The following is a 15,164-nucleotide window of genomic DNA, read 5'->3' as shown; positions in this document are numbered from 1 at the left end:
TCTCCTCATTGCCCCATGTGCCCTCCATCTCCTCAGTGCCTCATGTGCCCTCCATCTCCTCATTGCCCCATGTGCCCGCCATCCTCAGTGCCTCATGTGCCCTCCATCTCCTCAGTGCCCCATGTGCCCTCCATTGCCTTAGCACCACCTGTGCCTGCTGTCTCCCCAGTGCCTTATGCGCCCACCAGTGCCTCAGCACCCAGCTCAGCACGCAGCCCTGGTCCCTCCAGGCTGTGTCCTGGCCTCGTTCCCTGCCTGTCTGAACGATTCGCTGGGGCACTGTCAGCAGGTTCACAAGCACAGGGCACTGCAGGCCTCCCCCTGTGCTCCCCTGCGGACAACAACGGGTTAACACCCCCCCCCCCCAGCCAAGTGGGGTGCGGTTCCTTTAAGGACTTCCCCGCCTTCCCCTATTCGCGCTTCCGGTTGCTGTGACGCCTCAGCGCCAGGGGCGGCCGAGGCGGGGCGGGGGACTCGGAAGGTGCCACCGGCCGCGGGGCGGGGGGGGGGGGGAGTCCCCGAGGGGCGGGGCTTCTCGGGCGGGGCGGGCAATGGCGCCGGGGGGGACCGGCTCCCGGTGCCTTGGTGGTGCTCGTCGGGCTGGTTGTCCGTAGGTGGACGCCTCGCTGCCGGCAGAGATGGATCTGCGCCTCGCTGAGCTGGTGGAGGAGCTGACTACCTCGGGGGAGCCGCGGCTGGAGCCGGCCAAGATAAAGGAGCTGAAGAAGATCTGCAAGTACGGCCGCCCGGTGAGGTGGGGTGAGGTGGGAGCCGGGTCCCTGTGCCTCTGCCGAGAGCGACGCTTCTACCCGCCTGCACAGCGGCGGAGGCCCCCGGTGTCCGCCCCGGGGCCTGCTGTTTGAGCTGGGACGGATTGCTGCCAGCGCGGAAACTGCTGCTCAGTAAAACGCTCAGCGGAATTGTTTGAAAGTTACGTCTTTATGTGCTAACCCTCTGTACAGGTAACTCCTTCCCTTTTTCTTCCACCCGTTTTTCGTCTCTCAGGTCTTCAGATGAACATATCAGCCATGCCTATCACCTGCTGCTGACGCGGCTCCGTGAGGAGCACGCTGAGATGCGCTTCTCAGCGTTCCAGATCGTGCAGGAGCTGTTCTCCAGATCCCATCAATTCCGGACTCTACTTATTTCCAACTTCCAAGATTTCTTGGAGCTCACAGTGGGGATAGACCATGAGCAGCCTCTTCCCCCACCCAGAGAGGTGGCGCAGAAGTTGAGGAAAGAAACCATTAAGTCAGTGCAAGAATGGCATGAGAAATACGGGGAGGCCTACAAGAAGCTTGCTCTGGGATACCACTTCTTGAAGCAGAATAAGAAGGTACTCTGCATTTTTATTTCTGAGTGTGTTTTCAGCAGGTGATTGTTAGGAGGTGTTTGAAGTGAGGAAACCAATAAACAGAAGAAAAAATGCTGGAAACAGCATTGTCTTTAGGAGATAGCTTGTTGAGCGTGGTCTTTGAAAAACAAATCTCAGTTTTTGTCATCTTGCAGTACCGTCAAGTTTTAAAACCCCCAAGCTTGTGCTTGGAGCTGGGCTTTCCTCGGAGTGCAGGAAGTATTGCTCGCCAATAGGCTTTCATCCACTAATTCCTTCCAGAAGCCCCAAAGTTGAGCCCTTTTTAAAATGGAGATAATGGTTGTACCTTAAACTGAGGATAACCAGCTGTTTAGTTTTTCTGTGTCAGTTTAAACTAGCCTGATTTTTGTACTGAGCTGTCCAGTTCTAGTGTCCTTTTGCTGTCCAACGCACTAAGTGTAGGTGCTGTATCCCCTCAGCTGCTGTGTTACTGTGGTTTACAACAGCTTTATTAATGGGAATTTTCTTGTATGTAAATACTTTTAGATGTCATTTCTAGGCTTCAGGTTATTGCATTTGGAATATTCTTCTTGTATGTATCTCTTCTGAGGTGAGATTATGATAATATCAGGCTTTCAATAAACATTGATTCTTGTCGGAAAGACAGATGTTCAGTGTTCCTAACAGGAGATCAGAAATCCCTGGTGGTACATGATGTATTTCTGTTCTAGTTCTATATTAAGTGAATAGTCTGCCTTACATCTATTCTTTCATAGAATCAGAGAATGGTTTGGTTTGGAGGGGACCTTACTAGTTCTAACCCCCTTGCCATAGGTGTTTATTATACTGTGTTCTTCTTTTATACAATTTTTGATATCTGCTCACAAAAGGTGATTTGAATTCCCCTTTATTGTCTTGTTTAACAAAGAAAGACAACTACATGAAAGTGACATGGAGAAATGTGAGACTGAGGCAATGGAGCTTTAACACATAATACAGTTTTACCAAATTGAACATATAAGTGTGCAACAATCCTGCTGAAGTTTGGCTTGTCTGTGCTCCTGTGGTTAAAGGCCGCTCCCTGGTTACATCTGGGTTGTCACTCTAAGTATTTGTGATACGAAGCTGCCCAGCAAATTCAGAGCAGCTGAATTTGAGTACTTCAGGAAACACTGACACCAACAGAAACAGTCTTATGTAGTTTAACTCTTGTGCTTGGATAGTTGAGATACGCTGACTGACCTAACTGGGCTTTTGCCAGCTTAATACTTGAAGTGCAAGAAACGGCCAAAAGGCTTGAGGAGACATTCGTACTTTCTAGTAGTAAAGTGTATCTGATGTTCTGTATTGCAGGACTGGCACAGTAGTATAGGGCACCTTGAGAGGAGTGTTAGCTGTGTGTGTGGTTTGTGGTTTTGGTTTGGGGTTTGTTTGGTTTGGGTTTTCATTATCACCAAAATCACCTTATAAGTAGTTGGTCAGCAGATGACAACTGCTGCCCCTTTAGGGTGTAAACCTGGAGGGCTACCTGCTGATTTAATCTTGGTAGGTGTCAAGTAGGTAACTATACAAATGTTTGACTTCAAGAACAAGTTGCACGTCAGGGCAACTGAATCTTACTATAGTATCTTTGCATCTGAGGAATGCATGGATGGGGTTATGGAGTAGGCTGGAATTCCAGAGTGAAGAGAATTTTTAACAGGTCAATACATAAATATTACTCCCATATGCTAGTATTTTTGCTCAAGTTGCCATAGGTGTCTAGGCTCACTACTTACACCCTTTAAATCAAGAGCAATTGCACCTCATCACATCCAGTTCCATAATTATAGACCTCTGGTAAAAGGTTTCATACAGCCTGCACTGATACAAAGGCCTAACAACTCTGATGTCGATCTGTATCACCTAAGTGGTGTTAGATGTTTTCTGACCAAGTTAGTGAGTTAATGCTGACACCAGATAGCAGGTGACTCCGTGTGCACATCTGTAACTCAGGCCCTGAGTTATTCTGACCTTGGGAGGCTTCTGTAAGAGGCTGCTGTGTCCTGTGCTGGACAACTCAAAACTTCTTGTGTGTAGTAAATTTGGTTGTTGGTGGATACTTTGTATGTGAGGTGTGTTCTGGTTATCAGTGTCAAACCATGACAGTTTTGCAGGTGATGTAAGAAGGGTACCTGGACAAGAGCCAAAGTGTGAAACAGTGCAATGGAGCAGTATGTGGCTGCTCCTTTTGGGACAGAGAAGGGGAAAGAGTGGGCAGGGTGTTCCGCTGTAGGTATTCTGGTACCTTCCTTCTGCCCATCCATTTCCCACTGAAAATGAGCTTGGTGAGTCTGCCTCTTTTCCTAAACTGATAGAGGCTCTCCATGCCAGTTTCTGTTAAAACTGAAGTATCCTTTTGCTCAAACAAAACATTTGTCTTTAAATTGGTTGCATAAATACTATTTGTAAAAACCTTAAGGCTTATTGCACACTGTAGGGTTTATTCAGCAGTAGAAACATTTATATAGCAAAACACTCAGATTTATGCTCATATTTTAGCTGTAAGATATGGAAGTGAATGATAAGCTTTCCCTCAATCCTACATACAACAAATGTAATTGTAAATTCAAAATTTGATCTTTTTTAATGAATTTGAATATATTCTCTTCTGGTCTCCTTGTTTACAAAGTTCTTCAGTAAGGGATATATATACTTGTGTTTACGTATTTTCCTAAGCTTCCTTTATTAATAATGGACCTACTGTAATGTTTTCACATAATATGAATGCTTGCCCTGTATAGTCCCTTCCTGCCCGTTGCCTCTAACCCTGTGTCTCCCAAAGCCTAGTTTATTCTTGCATTTTAGTTGTGGAAATCTAAGCATTTTGGTTTTCTGCCTTATGATTCGTTTCTGAAAGTCATTGATTCTCAGCAGTCCCTTATTAGTAGAAGTAAAAACTCTGTTCAGATTTACTGTAGTTATTGATTCTAGGAGGAGAAGAGATAAAAGGAAGTGCTGCTGAGCTTCTGGCTGATTGCTGGTGTTAGAGGATTTTTCACCCCAGATAAGGATCTTGGGAAATGGATTTTCTATATATTTCTTGTGAGGAATGTTACACTTTGTTCATTTCCACCTTAGGTAGATTTTGAAGATGTGCATGCCAGAACCATCACTGAAAGGAGGAGGGAAGAGGAGAAGCGAAAACGAATGGATAATGTTTACAAAGAAAAAGCCAAAAGAGCTGAAAAAGAAATGGAAGGTGAGTTGCTTTGGTTCTTTTAGTGATTGCTTTGGGGGTTTTGTTTGTTTTTAAAGCAATCCTTTTTAAGGTTATATAAAACAAATTTGAAAATGATAGCTATCCAAATGATAGCTGAGCATTAAGGACAGGAATAGAGTCTCTTACCTAAAGGTTATCAGGGGAAACAAGTGACAATCTTGTGAGCTCAGGCAGTATGAAGAGATTTAAAAACAAAAAAGAAAAGTTACCAAGTAAAGGTCTAATCTGTAATATGGAGAAGTATGAATGCATAACCTCAAGCAAGCATATCGTGAGACTTTTTGGAGCTAGTGGCTTAGTTTGTGTCATTAAGTGGGCACAGATTTCTCAACAATTAAGTCCTCCTGTTCCAGAGGCATAGGCAGTAGTCTGCAGAGGAATCCTGAATGCAGTATAGGATATCCATGAGAAGTATCATACCACTGCTAAAAAATGTGTCTGAGGGCTGTATCTCAAGTGATATATACATAGCAAACATATTTCTGTAATATGAGGGAAGAACAGAGATAGTAAGTATATTATGGTGCAGCTACAAAAGGGTTATTTAATTAAATTACTCTGGTATATGTAATGCATGCAATTGTGTCTGCATTTATTCTGCATGCTGGAAATGTTTTCATGCATGAGAGTGGAATTTTAAGGAGATTTAACCTTCTTAAAGTCACTTACATTGGCAGCATCAAGCAATAGCATATATTCATGGCTACAGCTATGTGCAGCTCTAACATTCATGGCTGTAGAATGATACTAACATCGCTAAGAATATCCCCATTGAACCTTGTTCTCCTTCAAATTCTATGAAGTACTTCTGTTGTATTTGCACTGTAAAATTTTAGAGAGGGTAGAGAAAGGAGAAACACTGATCCTAAATTCCTTGCTGAGGAAGTTCTACGTTTCCTGCTTAAGGAAAGTATTGTCATTTTTGTAAGAACAATTTTTGAGCAAAGAGAGACCTGTATGGCTAAATTATCCCTGATTACTGGAAAAATGGATTACCCCTTTGGCGGTTATATTTGGCAGTTATATTTGTTCTGTAGACCTGTGTCTGCTTTAGAGTTATTATTGGCATTTTAGAGTATTTAATAATATTCTAAAACCTTTGTGTCTTGATAGAAATGTCCCAAGAGATTGCTGACACACTGACAGAGATGGAAAACTGTTTCCGGCTTCTCCTGCCAGACCCTTCTGACTTCACTGTGCATGACACAGAACTGGAACCCAGCAGACAAATGTCTGCTAATGAGGATAGACCTGCATCCCCCTGGTCTTCCCAGATGGAAGTGAACCAGTCCTACCTTGAATGCATGGACGATGAGCAGCCGTGCTGCAGCAAGGACATTCTTTCTCAGTGTGTTAAAACTGATACAGAGTTATATGAGAAACAGGAAAAGCTGGAACAAAAAGACTTGGATGAAGGCACATGCTCAGAAGCTCAATCTGGTGTCCTTGCTCTCGATGATGATGATGATGATTATGAGACTTTTGTTAGGAACCATGGGCTTATTTCACACAAGTATACTCTAGACATTGAAATCTCCACAGGTACCTAGAAATATCTTTCGCTTTTAGGTGGAGGCAGCTTAGGTCTGAAGTGCTTTGCAGTTATGAGGTTTTTAAATATTGGGGTTCCTAGACACCATTTTGATTTGGAATTTCTAGGCAGCACTTTGATTTCCTTTGGAGTTCTTTCCTATTTCTGGTTCATCTGGTAACCATTCTTAGGTTTGGATGTCCTTGTATGCGATTAACGGATTTGATTAATTACCTTCTGAGACTGAACTTTTCTATTAGTTGTAACCACATTTCAGCACTTCATAGTACCTATAAGTTTCCTATGTTAAAAAGTTTTCCATATGTAATTTTCTTTCTCGTATACTTCACTACTCACATTTTTTCTTTCTATAGCTGGGGTATAAGCTGCTGATACAAAAATCTTACAACTGAGTGTTTCTTAAACTTTGTTTTTCTCTTGCTGTTGGGAACTTGCGAGAATCAGTAAGTAGTTTTGCTAAGGAGTTTTAAGCATTATATTATGCATTTTCTTTAATATAACTTTGGTAATGTGAGTAACCTCTTGAAAAATGAGGCTGGTTGTGTTTTGGCAGTCCAAGTGAAGTCTCTTAAAAATACTGTCCCAACAGAATGTCACGTGCGAACAACCAGTAAGGCATGAACCTACTTCTGTGCTTGCTGACAGCAGAATTGGAAATGTATCCATAGGACTTGTGAAAAGTTAACTGGTAAAAAGTACCATTTTTACTAGGATGGTGGCATACTTGGGCTTCTTTGACAATCATGTCCCTATTGGGCACTAGTTTCTGCATATTCAATATCAAATAAGGCCCAGTTCACCTGAACTTGAGACAAGCTGTAATGTCAATAGTAAGACTGCACTTGTCTGTGGTTTATTTGATGATTCCTTAGCAGTGATGACTTAACAACTCTGTCATCACTGAACTGAAAGCTTTTCATCTTTTCCTCTGATGTTTTTTGAATGTCGGTAATGGTAGAATAATTAATACTGAACAGAGAAACTTTCTGATGTTTGTAGCTTCCATAAAGTGATGAAATAGTTTGGAAAGGTTCATGTGTACTTCTTTCACTTACTTCCTTTAGCTCCTGGAGTAAAGATACTATAAATATTGTGCACTGACACTTTTTTTTCCCGTTTTGAGCAGATATAAAAGTGCATGAGAATGAAGATAATACTGCTATAATAAACAATGTCATGGATGCTCACAGACTTCTCAGAAATAAGTTCTGGCCTTCTGTGCAGTCCTGGATTCAGGTGGGGTAGAGACCAGGTGTTTTACTGTTTGTTATAAAAAGATGGAAAAGCAAGGACTGGGGTACAATAAGTCTTGAGAGTGAGCAAAAAGGAAATGAAGGTTGGAGAAACATTGGTGCAAACAGAAAGATTTCTGTTTCAGTAAGGGTGGACAAAAGACTGCAGGAGCTACATAACTTGTTTAATGGCTCTCAGCATTAGGTGTGCTACCTACAGTCATACTGTTTTGTAAAGATATAGTAAAATGGGGGTTCTTCACAAAGGATTAAAGTAAAACACAGCTTGTTTTTGTCAGTCATGTCTATCAGAAAAACAGTATGTCCTTTCTGTCAGTTGATACTACTGCTCAGGAGCCTTGTTTATGGGATTTGGCCCATAGAAGGATACTCTCAGGAGATGTTTTTACCACCTGTTGGGTCTTTGTCATTAGTAGTTGCTATTAGCTTATATATTCTAGATGGAAAAGAAGTGGCTTCATTAAGAATGTTTCCTTTTTGCTTTGCAGTTATTTACCAAAGCAGGAATAAATGATGATCGGCTAAGATGTGCCATTGATCTCAAGAATAAAATGGAGACTGCTATGAAGAAATACAAGGAAATGAACATTTCGTTTAAAGCCAGAAAAAGAAAAGTGGTGAGTTTCTTAAAACGTTTTCTAGAGGGGACCATTGGTAATGCTTAGCTTGTGTAGAAAAAACTCGCTTTCTCTTAAGCATTAAGCTGGACTTGTCAACACAAGTTCTGTTGAAATGCACACTAATTCACCTGGTTGTAGCTTCACTCACAGAAGTTGCGCTAAACACCCTCAGAGTGTGCAAGGCCATGTAAGGGCTGGGTAACAGTCCTCAGCTTGCTTTGTGTGTATCTGTCCCTAAACACTGTTACTCATGGTATTTTACAACTTGCCAGGCTGTGCTAGAGTCTCACAATTCGGGAGAGCAGTGTCTGTGTCTACTTTGAAGCATTTTCTTTCTCTAGTGAGCATGAAATGTGATTGAAGGTATCTTAAGAGAATTAGTTATGTAAAGCTTGAAAGTGTCAAAATATTTGACAAAGATTAGCTACCTATGATAGTTTTTTGTGAAGTTGGTAGAACTTATGAATAAACAGAAGCTGAAAGATCAAATAATTCAAACAGATCCAAAAAGGAGCCTGTGGCTTGTTTATGTAGCTAAAAGCAGAGCTGCGTAACACTCATTTGTGTTGGTTGCAGTCAAACATTATTACTGTATAGCTTGACATTAGTGTTTAGGGCCAGGGTCCAGAGCAGAGTCTGGTTTATGACTGGATTGTAACATTTGATCTGGACATTAAACCTTGGTCTGAACTGTGGTAGCCTTGTTTAGCTGTGACTGAGTGTTGTAGACTTTGCTTTCATTGTACAAATGAAGCTTTTATCAAGATTAATCCGGTTCATCATCTTAATACCTACTGATATACCACAGCAGTCAAAAATGCCAACTGTGAATGAAAAGTACTGAAAGGCTGTCTTGTCAGAGGGTTTTTTTTTCTCCAGTGAAATATGTGTGCTACCTTTATGCAACCAGCTATGAAGGAATCCAGACATCTGCTGTCATTCCTGCCATTTGCTTGACAGGACTTCATTTGCTGCACTTCTGCATGGAATATTGGTTGCTATATTTCTTGCAAGATATAAAGGACATTCAGGCCTGGATTTTTGTGTGTGCGTGTTTGTGTGTGTGAGTGTTTAAAGTGGTATTGTAACCACTTCTGGAGGTTGATCAATGCTATCTATATGAGGTTTGAAAGCTAATAAATTCTGTGGTTAGAATGAAAAAAAAAGGAAAATACATAACAGAGCTCACAAATACATTCAAAATGAAGCAGTGCAGATTGAGGTATTAACTTAAGCATGGAAAACAAGATATTCCTAGGGTTTTTCTCCAGTGGGAAAATACCCAAATTTAGTGCGAGTGCGGTGTTACTTTAAATTTATAACCTGCAAACAGAGAGCTTTGTACTGTAGAAGGAAACTATATAAATTTTATTTTAGTCATGTGTAAAATGACTTTGTTAAAACCACAGTAAAATGAGTCTGATAGAACAAAATAAACAGTGTATCTTAGTGATTATTAAATCTCCATCTGTCAACTATTTACATGTCAGCATATGAAAGACTACACACAGCTCCTCTTGAATTCTTGAATTCAGCATTATTGTTTGTGTTATTGCTTCTGTCTGTACATCGTGTTATTGAAGCTACAGTTGCCATGCCAAAGTTTTACTATCTTCTCTGTCTTTAAATCCAATGGAAGTAGTTTGTCTGTCCTTCAAAGCCATTCTGTTCAGACAGAGCTCAGTGCATTACAGTGGAGTTATTAGTTAGCACATGGAGTCAGTGAGTGCTGTACCTGCTCACATGTAGAAATGAGCACACCTAGAAATGAAAGGGAGCATTTAGTAAGCAGAGAGAATGTAAATAAAGTGCTGAGTGTAGGTGGTCCCATGTGAATTGTCTGATCCGTAGCTGGTCTGTGACATCTCTATATTTGGATAAGATAGCAGTTTTCCTAGCAACTAGTGGCTGCAGTCTGAGATACCTGTATTGTTAGCTGGAGAACATAAAGGTGAATTGTTTGTGTACTTGCTAATTTCCAGTGGTGATCCTGCACCACAGGTAGGTCTTTCTTTCTGTGAGAAAGTGGTTTTATCAGCAAATATAAAACAGAGTGATAGCGACTTGGAAACTTGGCTGGGGGCTTGGGCTTGCCTGGTCTCCTCTGATTTTCTGGTTTTCCTTTGTGCTTCTCTGTGCTTCTTTGGTCTCTAATTTCCCCCCTTTTCACCTGTTCTACTCTGCCCTTTCTCCCTGTTCTGTCCAGGGATGGGGGGGAGTAAAGGCTTTGCCCATCCTCAAATTGAGACTGAGAAAGTTGATAAAGGGAAGAGTTTAGTAGTAGACAGTGAAACTGGAGATTTACTACTATAAACTGTACTATACCTCTCAATCCTGCAGAGATTTAAATTGCTGCTTAAGAGAGGTCCTGGAGTCCCTTACCACATGTCATCAGTACCCTTGTGTAGGAACTTCTCTTACACCAAGTCACTTGAAAGAAATCACAGGATTTTACACAATGAAACACTTGGACTGAGTGGTTATAGTGATGTGAGGTATAACTACCTCTTGCTTTTGTCCTCTGTGATAGTGAAGATCTCAAACCATCAGAAAGCCTTAATTGTAAAGATACCATCATTTTTATGGAATACCTAAACCTTGCTAATGCAAGTAGGCCACGGTGCCATTCTGCACTTGCCCCTCTGGAGCTGTGGGAAGAGAGGGAAAGTAACAAGAAAGGTTAAGATTTGACTGTCTGGGAACAAATCCCTTGCAGCAGATCTTGTAAATGTTAATACAGCCCAGCTGCCCAGACTATGCCTTCCTCCTTCCCATTGCTGTGCCCCCAGATCAGAAGTCTTCAAGATATTTCTTCCTGAGCTGTTAGGGTGTTTTGATCAAAGGCAAATAAGTTTTTGTGTGCTTACACAAGTTACATTCACTGCAGGTAAATACTTGTTCGGGGTGCAAATCAGGTGTTGATTTCTGATAGGAAATGTATTTTAGGAGTGTAAACAGGAATTTCAATAGCATTTCATTTTTTTTTTTTTCTGTGTATCTGAGTTTTAGCTGAATCTAGGGCAAGAAGGTAGAAACTGTATCAAGGCTTTTATTTCATGGTACCTGGCTCGGGCTGGCTCGGACGCAGGCCTTTCTCTGGAAAGAGCCAGGATAATTTCAGTGCCCAGTAGAGGGAGTGCACACTTCATGCTCGACAGTTTTTCTCTACACCAGCCTTACACAAAACCAGCCATCGTCTCAATCTGTGTTTCCAGGTGGAACTCACTACAGCAGCAGTACACCAGAGGCACTTCGAGTTAATCCTTCACTGTTTAGGTGAATTATTATAGAAGTACGATTTTAATTACTGGCTGAGATTGGTGTTTAAATAGAAATTCCTCTTTCCAGAGGTTTAATTCTTTTTTAAGAATAACTTACTTATGGCTGAAATGTTCCTTAAAAATGTTTTTTGCTGCTGAGAGATAGTTTAATGTATTAATACCTTCCTCCTTGTCTTAAAATGCTAGCTTTTTTTTCTTCTTTAGTGTCTGATTTGCAGCTGATTTAAAACTGCAAGATCATTTGTATCTAAAGTTGTGAGAGGACAAGCGTGTGCTGTATTTTCAGTCGTGCACACTACCTTTAATTTACATCATTTCCATAAAAGTTTATCCGTTAGGATAGTACATGAAGTCCTTACATTAATGGAAACGTAGTTCATAAGCTATGTTGTGTACACTGGGAGTATATTTATCTCTTCTATCATTACCTTTGTGAAGCTAAGTAAAAGATTTACCAATTGGGTTGGCTAAGATTTGGACAGATAGAAGCCACTGGGCAATATGGTATGAGAAATATCCCACTCACTTGCCTGTCAGCAGTGATCATTTAACAGGCCTATTACATCTTGAGTTTTTAATTTAAAGCTATATAAATAGCCAGTGATGTATAGTTTTTCTTTAATTGGCTTCATTACTTTTTGTTTCACCTTTCCTTATCTTCTGTCAAATCTAAGCATGCACTTGGATCTTGGTTTATGCATGTAGTTAATTTTATCCTGTGAAACATCTGGGTGAATTCAATAATGCCATTAATAATTAGACTTGGAGAAAGCTGATCCTGATCTGATCCCTAAACCTTATTGCACTATAAGTCTGATTTTCCTGAATAACGTCAGAAAATAGTTACAAATTCTTTTTGCAGGTGACATTTGCCGGTTATAATTCAATCTTAAAATATTTAATGCATAAAAAGATTAAAATTTGAATATGTAATAAACTAAGCCAAGAATTCTGCTATTTTTTTAGCTGCAAGACTATTGCTGATTATTTTTTTCTGTATCTTCAACTACAGCATAACATTTTATCAATGTGAATGAGTTACTTCTACCTAATCGTTTTGTAGCTCTTTTTCAAGTCTGTCTTTTAGTTAAGTCAGTGTCTGCTGTAAAAAAAGTCACACGTGAATTTTAGATCAAAAGCAAAGGCTGTATTGTTTTCCCTTTCTGCTTCTTTCTGTAGCCATAGAGTATCTAGTCCAGCTGACTGCTTTCTGTAGCAGCTTCTTGTGCTCACATCCTCCTTTTTTCCCTCTTCCTTTTAGAGAAGTTGTTTCTGGGGGGTAAGTAATTGTCCTTAATGATCCCTCCCCATGCCTGAACCTGCATCCTCAGACCAAGGAGCAAGAGAGACACCTTTGTAAAAGAAGTAATTTCCTGCCGTGATGCTTTTAAGCAGCACACACAAAACCCCTTATTCTTAACAAAGTTGCTCTTTGAAAACTGTAAGTGCTTAATGTTAAGATTGGAACTTAATGTTGATTGTTAGTGTGCATTGCACCTAAAGATGTCTTTTATCAGACTATACATCATGAGCATGTAATGTGAATGTTTTTATGGTCAAAGTAACAGCCAGGGCAACATTTTAACTATTTCTGTTTTTGTCTAGCTAACATTTAGCAAAAAGCCAGGTCAGTCATAACTGTAAAAATGAACACAAAATATTAAAGAAGTCATACGATGCTTATGCTTCCTCTTCCCTCCTCTCCCATTTTAACTATCATCTAATGATTATTTCTATCTGTAAAATGTTTCTTCCATAATCACCACCTAAAGAGCTGTCAGTTTTTTTAAGTCTTACTAGAATGTAGGATTGCTATAAACCAGCACACTAAAATTAACCCTCAAAATGGTACTCTTAAAAAAGAGTCTAATCAGGTAAGTATGGTGGGTTTGGACTGGGTTTTTTTCCTGGAGCTGAACGTGGCTGTGGTATATTTTATACCTCTCACTGGACATGCAGCCTGCTGCTGTTACAGAGTTATTAAAAATATCTTGTTATGCAGATCTAGCCATGAATTCTTAAAGTTGTCACTGTGACGACCTCTGATCCCTATCTGATTCGCAGGTTGCACAATGCAATTTGGAGCTCTTCTAATAGAGTGTAAAATAAAGTAGGATGTCTCTATCATCAAGTTAACCCTTATGTTAAGTATTTAAGTTTTTCAGGCCCAAGGGTCATCTCCCTTGATTCGTCTATGAATACTGAGCAGTGTGTATTCTGCAAGTAGTAGATATAAATTTGCTTCCTGCTTTTTATCCCTCCTACCTTACAAGGGGAAACAGTATATGGAAGTGAATTGAATGTATTTGTGAGGTTTATAAAGGCACACTGCTAAATATGGAATTATAAAAATGGAAAAGGAAGAACATTTTCTTGGAACACAGACTAACACATTTAAATTTAATCAGTGCAGTAAATATTTAAGTTAATATATTCACCTATAAAGATAGCTTTAAGCCTAAAATCCATGATCAGGAATATAGGTAAGGTTATATGTGTCTTGCATCGTATATTTTGTTGATTTGTCTGTAATAAATCAGGTTTACTTAATTGAGATGCATATTTATCTATTAAAAATGCAGCATCTGAAATAATTTTCAACCATTGTGCAGTTCAGGTTCATTCATAAATGTGATCATTGGAGCAAGCTGCAATGTAGTTCCTGATTTTACAGTTTATGTGTGTGCAGACTATATCATGAGAGAGGGGCACATGCGTTGGTGTATAGAGTTGTAGTAGCACGAGTTTGATCTGGTCTAAGCAACAGGAGGTATCCACCAAGTACAGTATGACTTTTTGCATGAATGAATGGGAGTCTTGTTGTACCACAGTTTAGATAAAAATCACATTTCCTAAAATTTTTTAAAGAAAATTAGTAGAAATGAGAATGTCCCCTTCCCCCCAGCTCTAAAATATAGCTTTTATTATGTATAGGCTTCTGAATCACAAAAATGAAATCATTCAGAATCATTCATTTCCTGTAGTATTTCAAGAGGTCATAGGAATACTGTTTATCATTTTGTAGATGACTTGGACTAGCCAGAAACCACTGGAAAACCTAAAGGCTTCTCTGTGGAGGGGGAAAGATAGAGGTATTTTTGGTTGACCTTTGAATTACTGACCATAGAAAAACACCTTTATGGTCCAGAAATGGGTATAGCCAGTTCTGGACCTCACTACAGCCCTATGCAATGGCTTTAAAGAATTTAATCTGGTCTGCAGGGAATACTGTATAAAGGAAAACAAGCCAGGAAGAATGGAGGGGTAGTTCAGGTATAGTGGCTGTTTAGGGTAGCACTTTTAACCTTGACAGTGATTGTACAACAGCTGCTTGTTTCTTCAGTGACAAAAATAAAGGGGTTTCCTACCGCTTTTGGGAAAGTAAAACATTTCAGGAACTCTGCTATGGGTACATTCCTGTCTGAGCATGGACTCTAAATATGATTTCATGTCAGCGGGCTTGCAGATTTGCTGGCTTCATCACACCTCACTCTTTGAACCTGCAAACATTTATGTTAAGATGAATGAAAAACTGAGTGAGCACTTTTACTGAGTTTCCTTGCTCATAGGTTGTCTGTGAATTAAGAAGAAAACAAGTTTGGTTTTTGAGGCCCAGTTATGTGTGCAGCAGTATTTTCTGCTTGCCTTTTCCTTTGTTAAACTTATTTCATCCATTCTACAATTCCTTAAACATTAAAAATTAAATTGTCGGGTATTTCTTAGTGTATTATGCAGCTATTAAAACCATTTCTTAGCAGGTGGGTGTTTCTGCAGGGGTGGCTGTTGTACTGCTTGTGGGAGCTGAACAAGGAAGCAGCTTAACATTTTGGTAGTGATTTTATGGTTGGCTTAAAGATGATCTAAACATGAGTGGCAATCAA

At 40.2% G+C, this 15,164-nt stretch overlaps 1 protein-coding gene across 1 annotated transcript in view; it reads left to right on the top strand.

Moving 5' to 3' along the window:
* The first annotated feature begins 548 nt into the window (after positions 1-548).
* UVSSA (UV stimulated scaffold protein A) overlaps positions 549-15,164 on the top strand; it is a 58,123-nt gene continuing 43,507 nt past the window's right edge. Inside the window, exons 1-6 of the mRNA XM_065661050.1 lie at positions 549-736; positions 1,006-1,336; positions 4,436-4,556; positions 5,691-6,119; positions 7,256-7,365; positions 7,871-7,999. Coding sequence (XP_065517122.1) covers positions 639-736; positions 1,006-1,336; positions 4,436-4,556; positions 5,691-6,119; positions 7,256-7,365; positions 7,871-7,999 — 1,218 coding nt within the window. The 5' untranslated portion in view covers positions 549-638. The remainder of the gene's footprint in view (positions 737-1,005; positions 1,337-4,435; positions 4,557-5,690; positions 6,120-7,255; positions 7,366-7,870; positions 8,000-15,164) is intronic.

This window comes from Lathamus discolor, chromosome 1 (genome assembly GCF_037157495.1).
Source record: "Lathamus discolor isolate bLatDis1 chromosome 1, bLatDis1.hap1, whole genome shotgun sequence".
Classification (NCBI taxonomy): domain Eukaryota; kingdom Metazoa; phylum Chordata; class Aves; order Psittaciformes; family Psittacidae; genus Lathamus; species Lathamus discolor.
The sequence above is the reverse complement of the archived record's forward strand: the minus strand, read 5'-3'. Positions and strand labels throughout refer to the sequence as shown.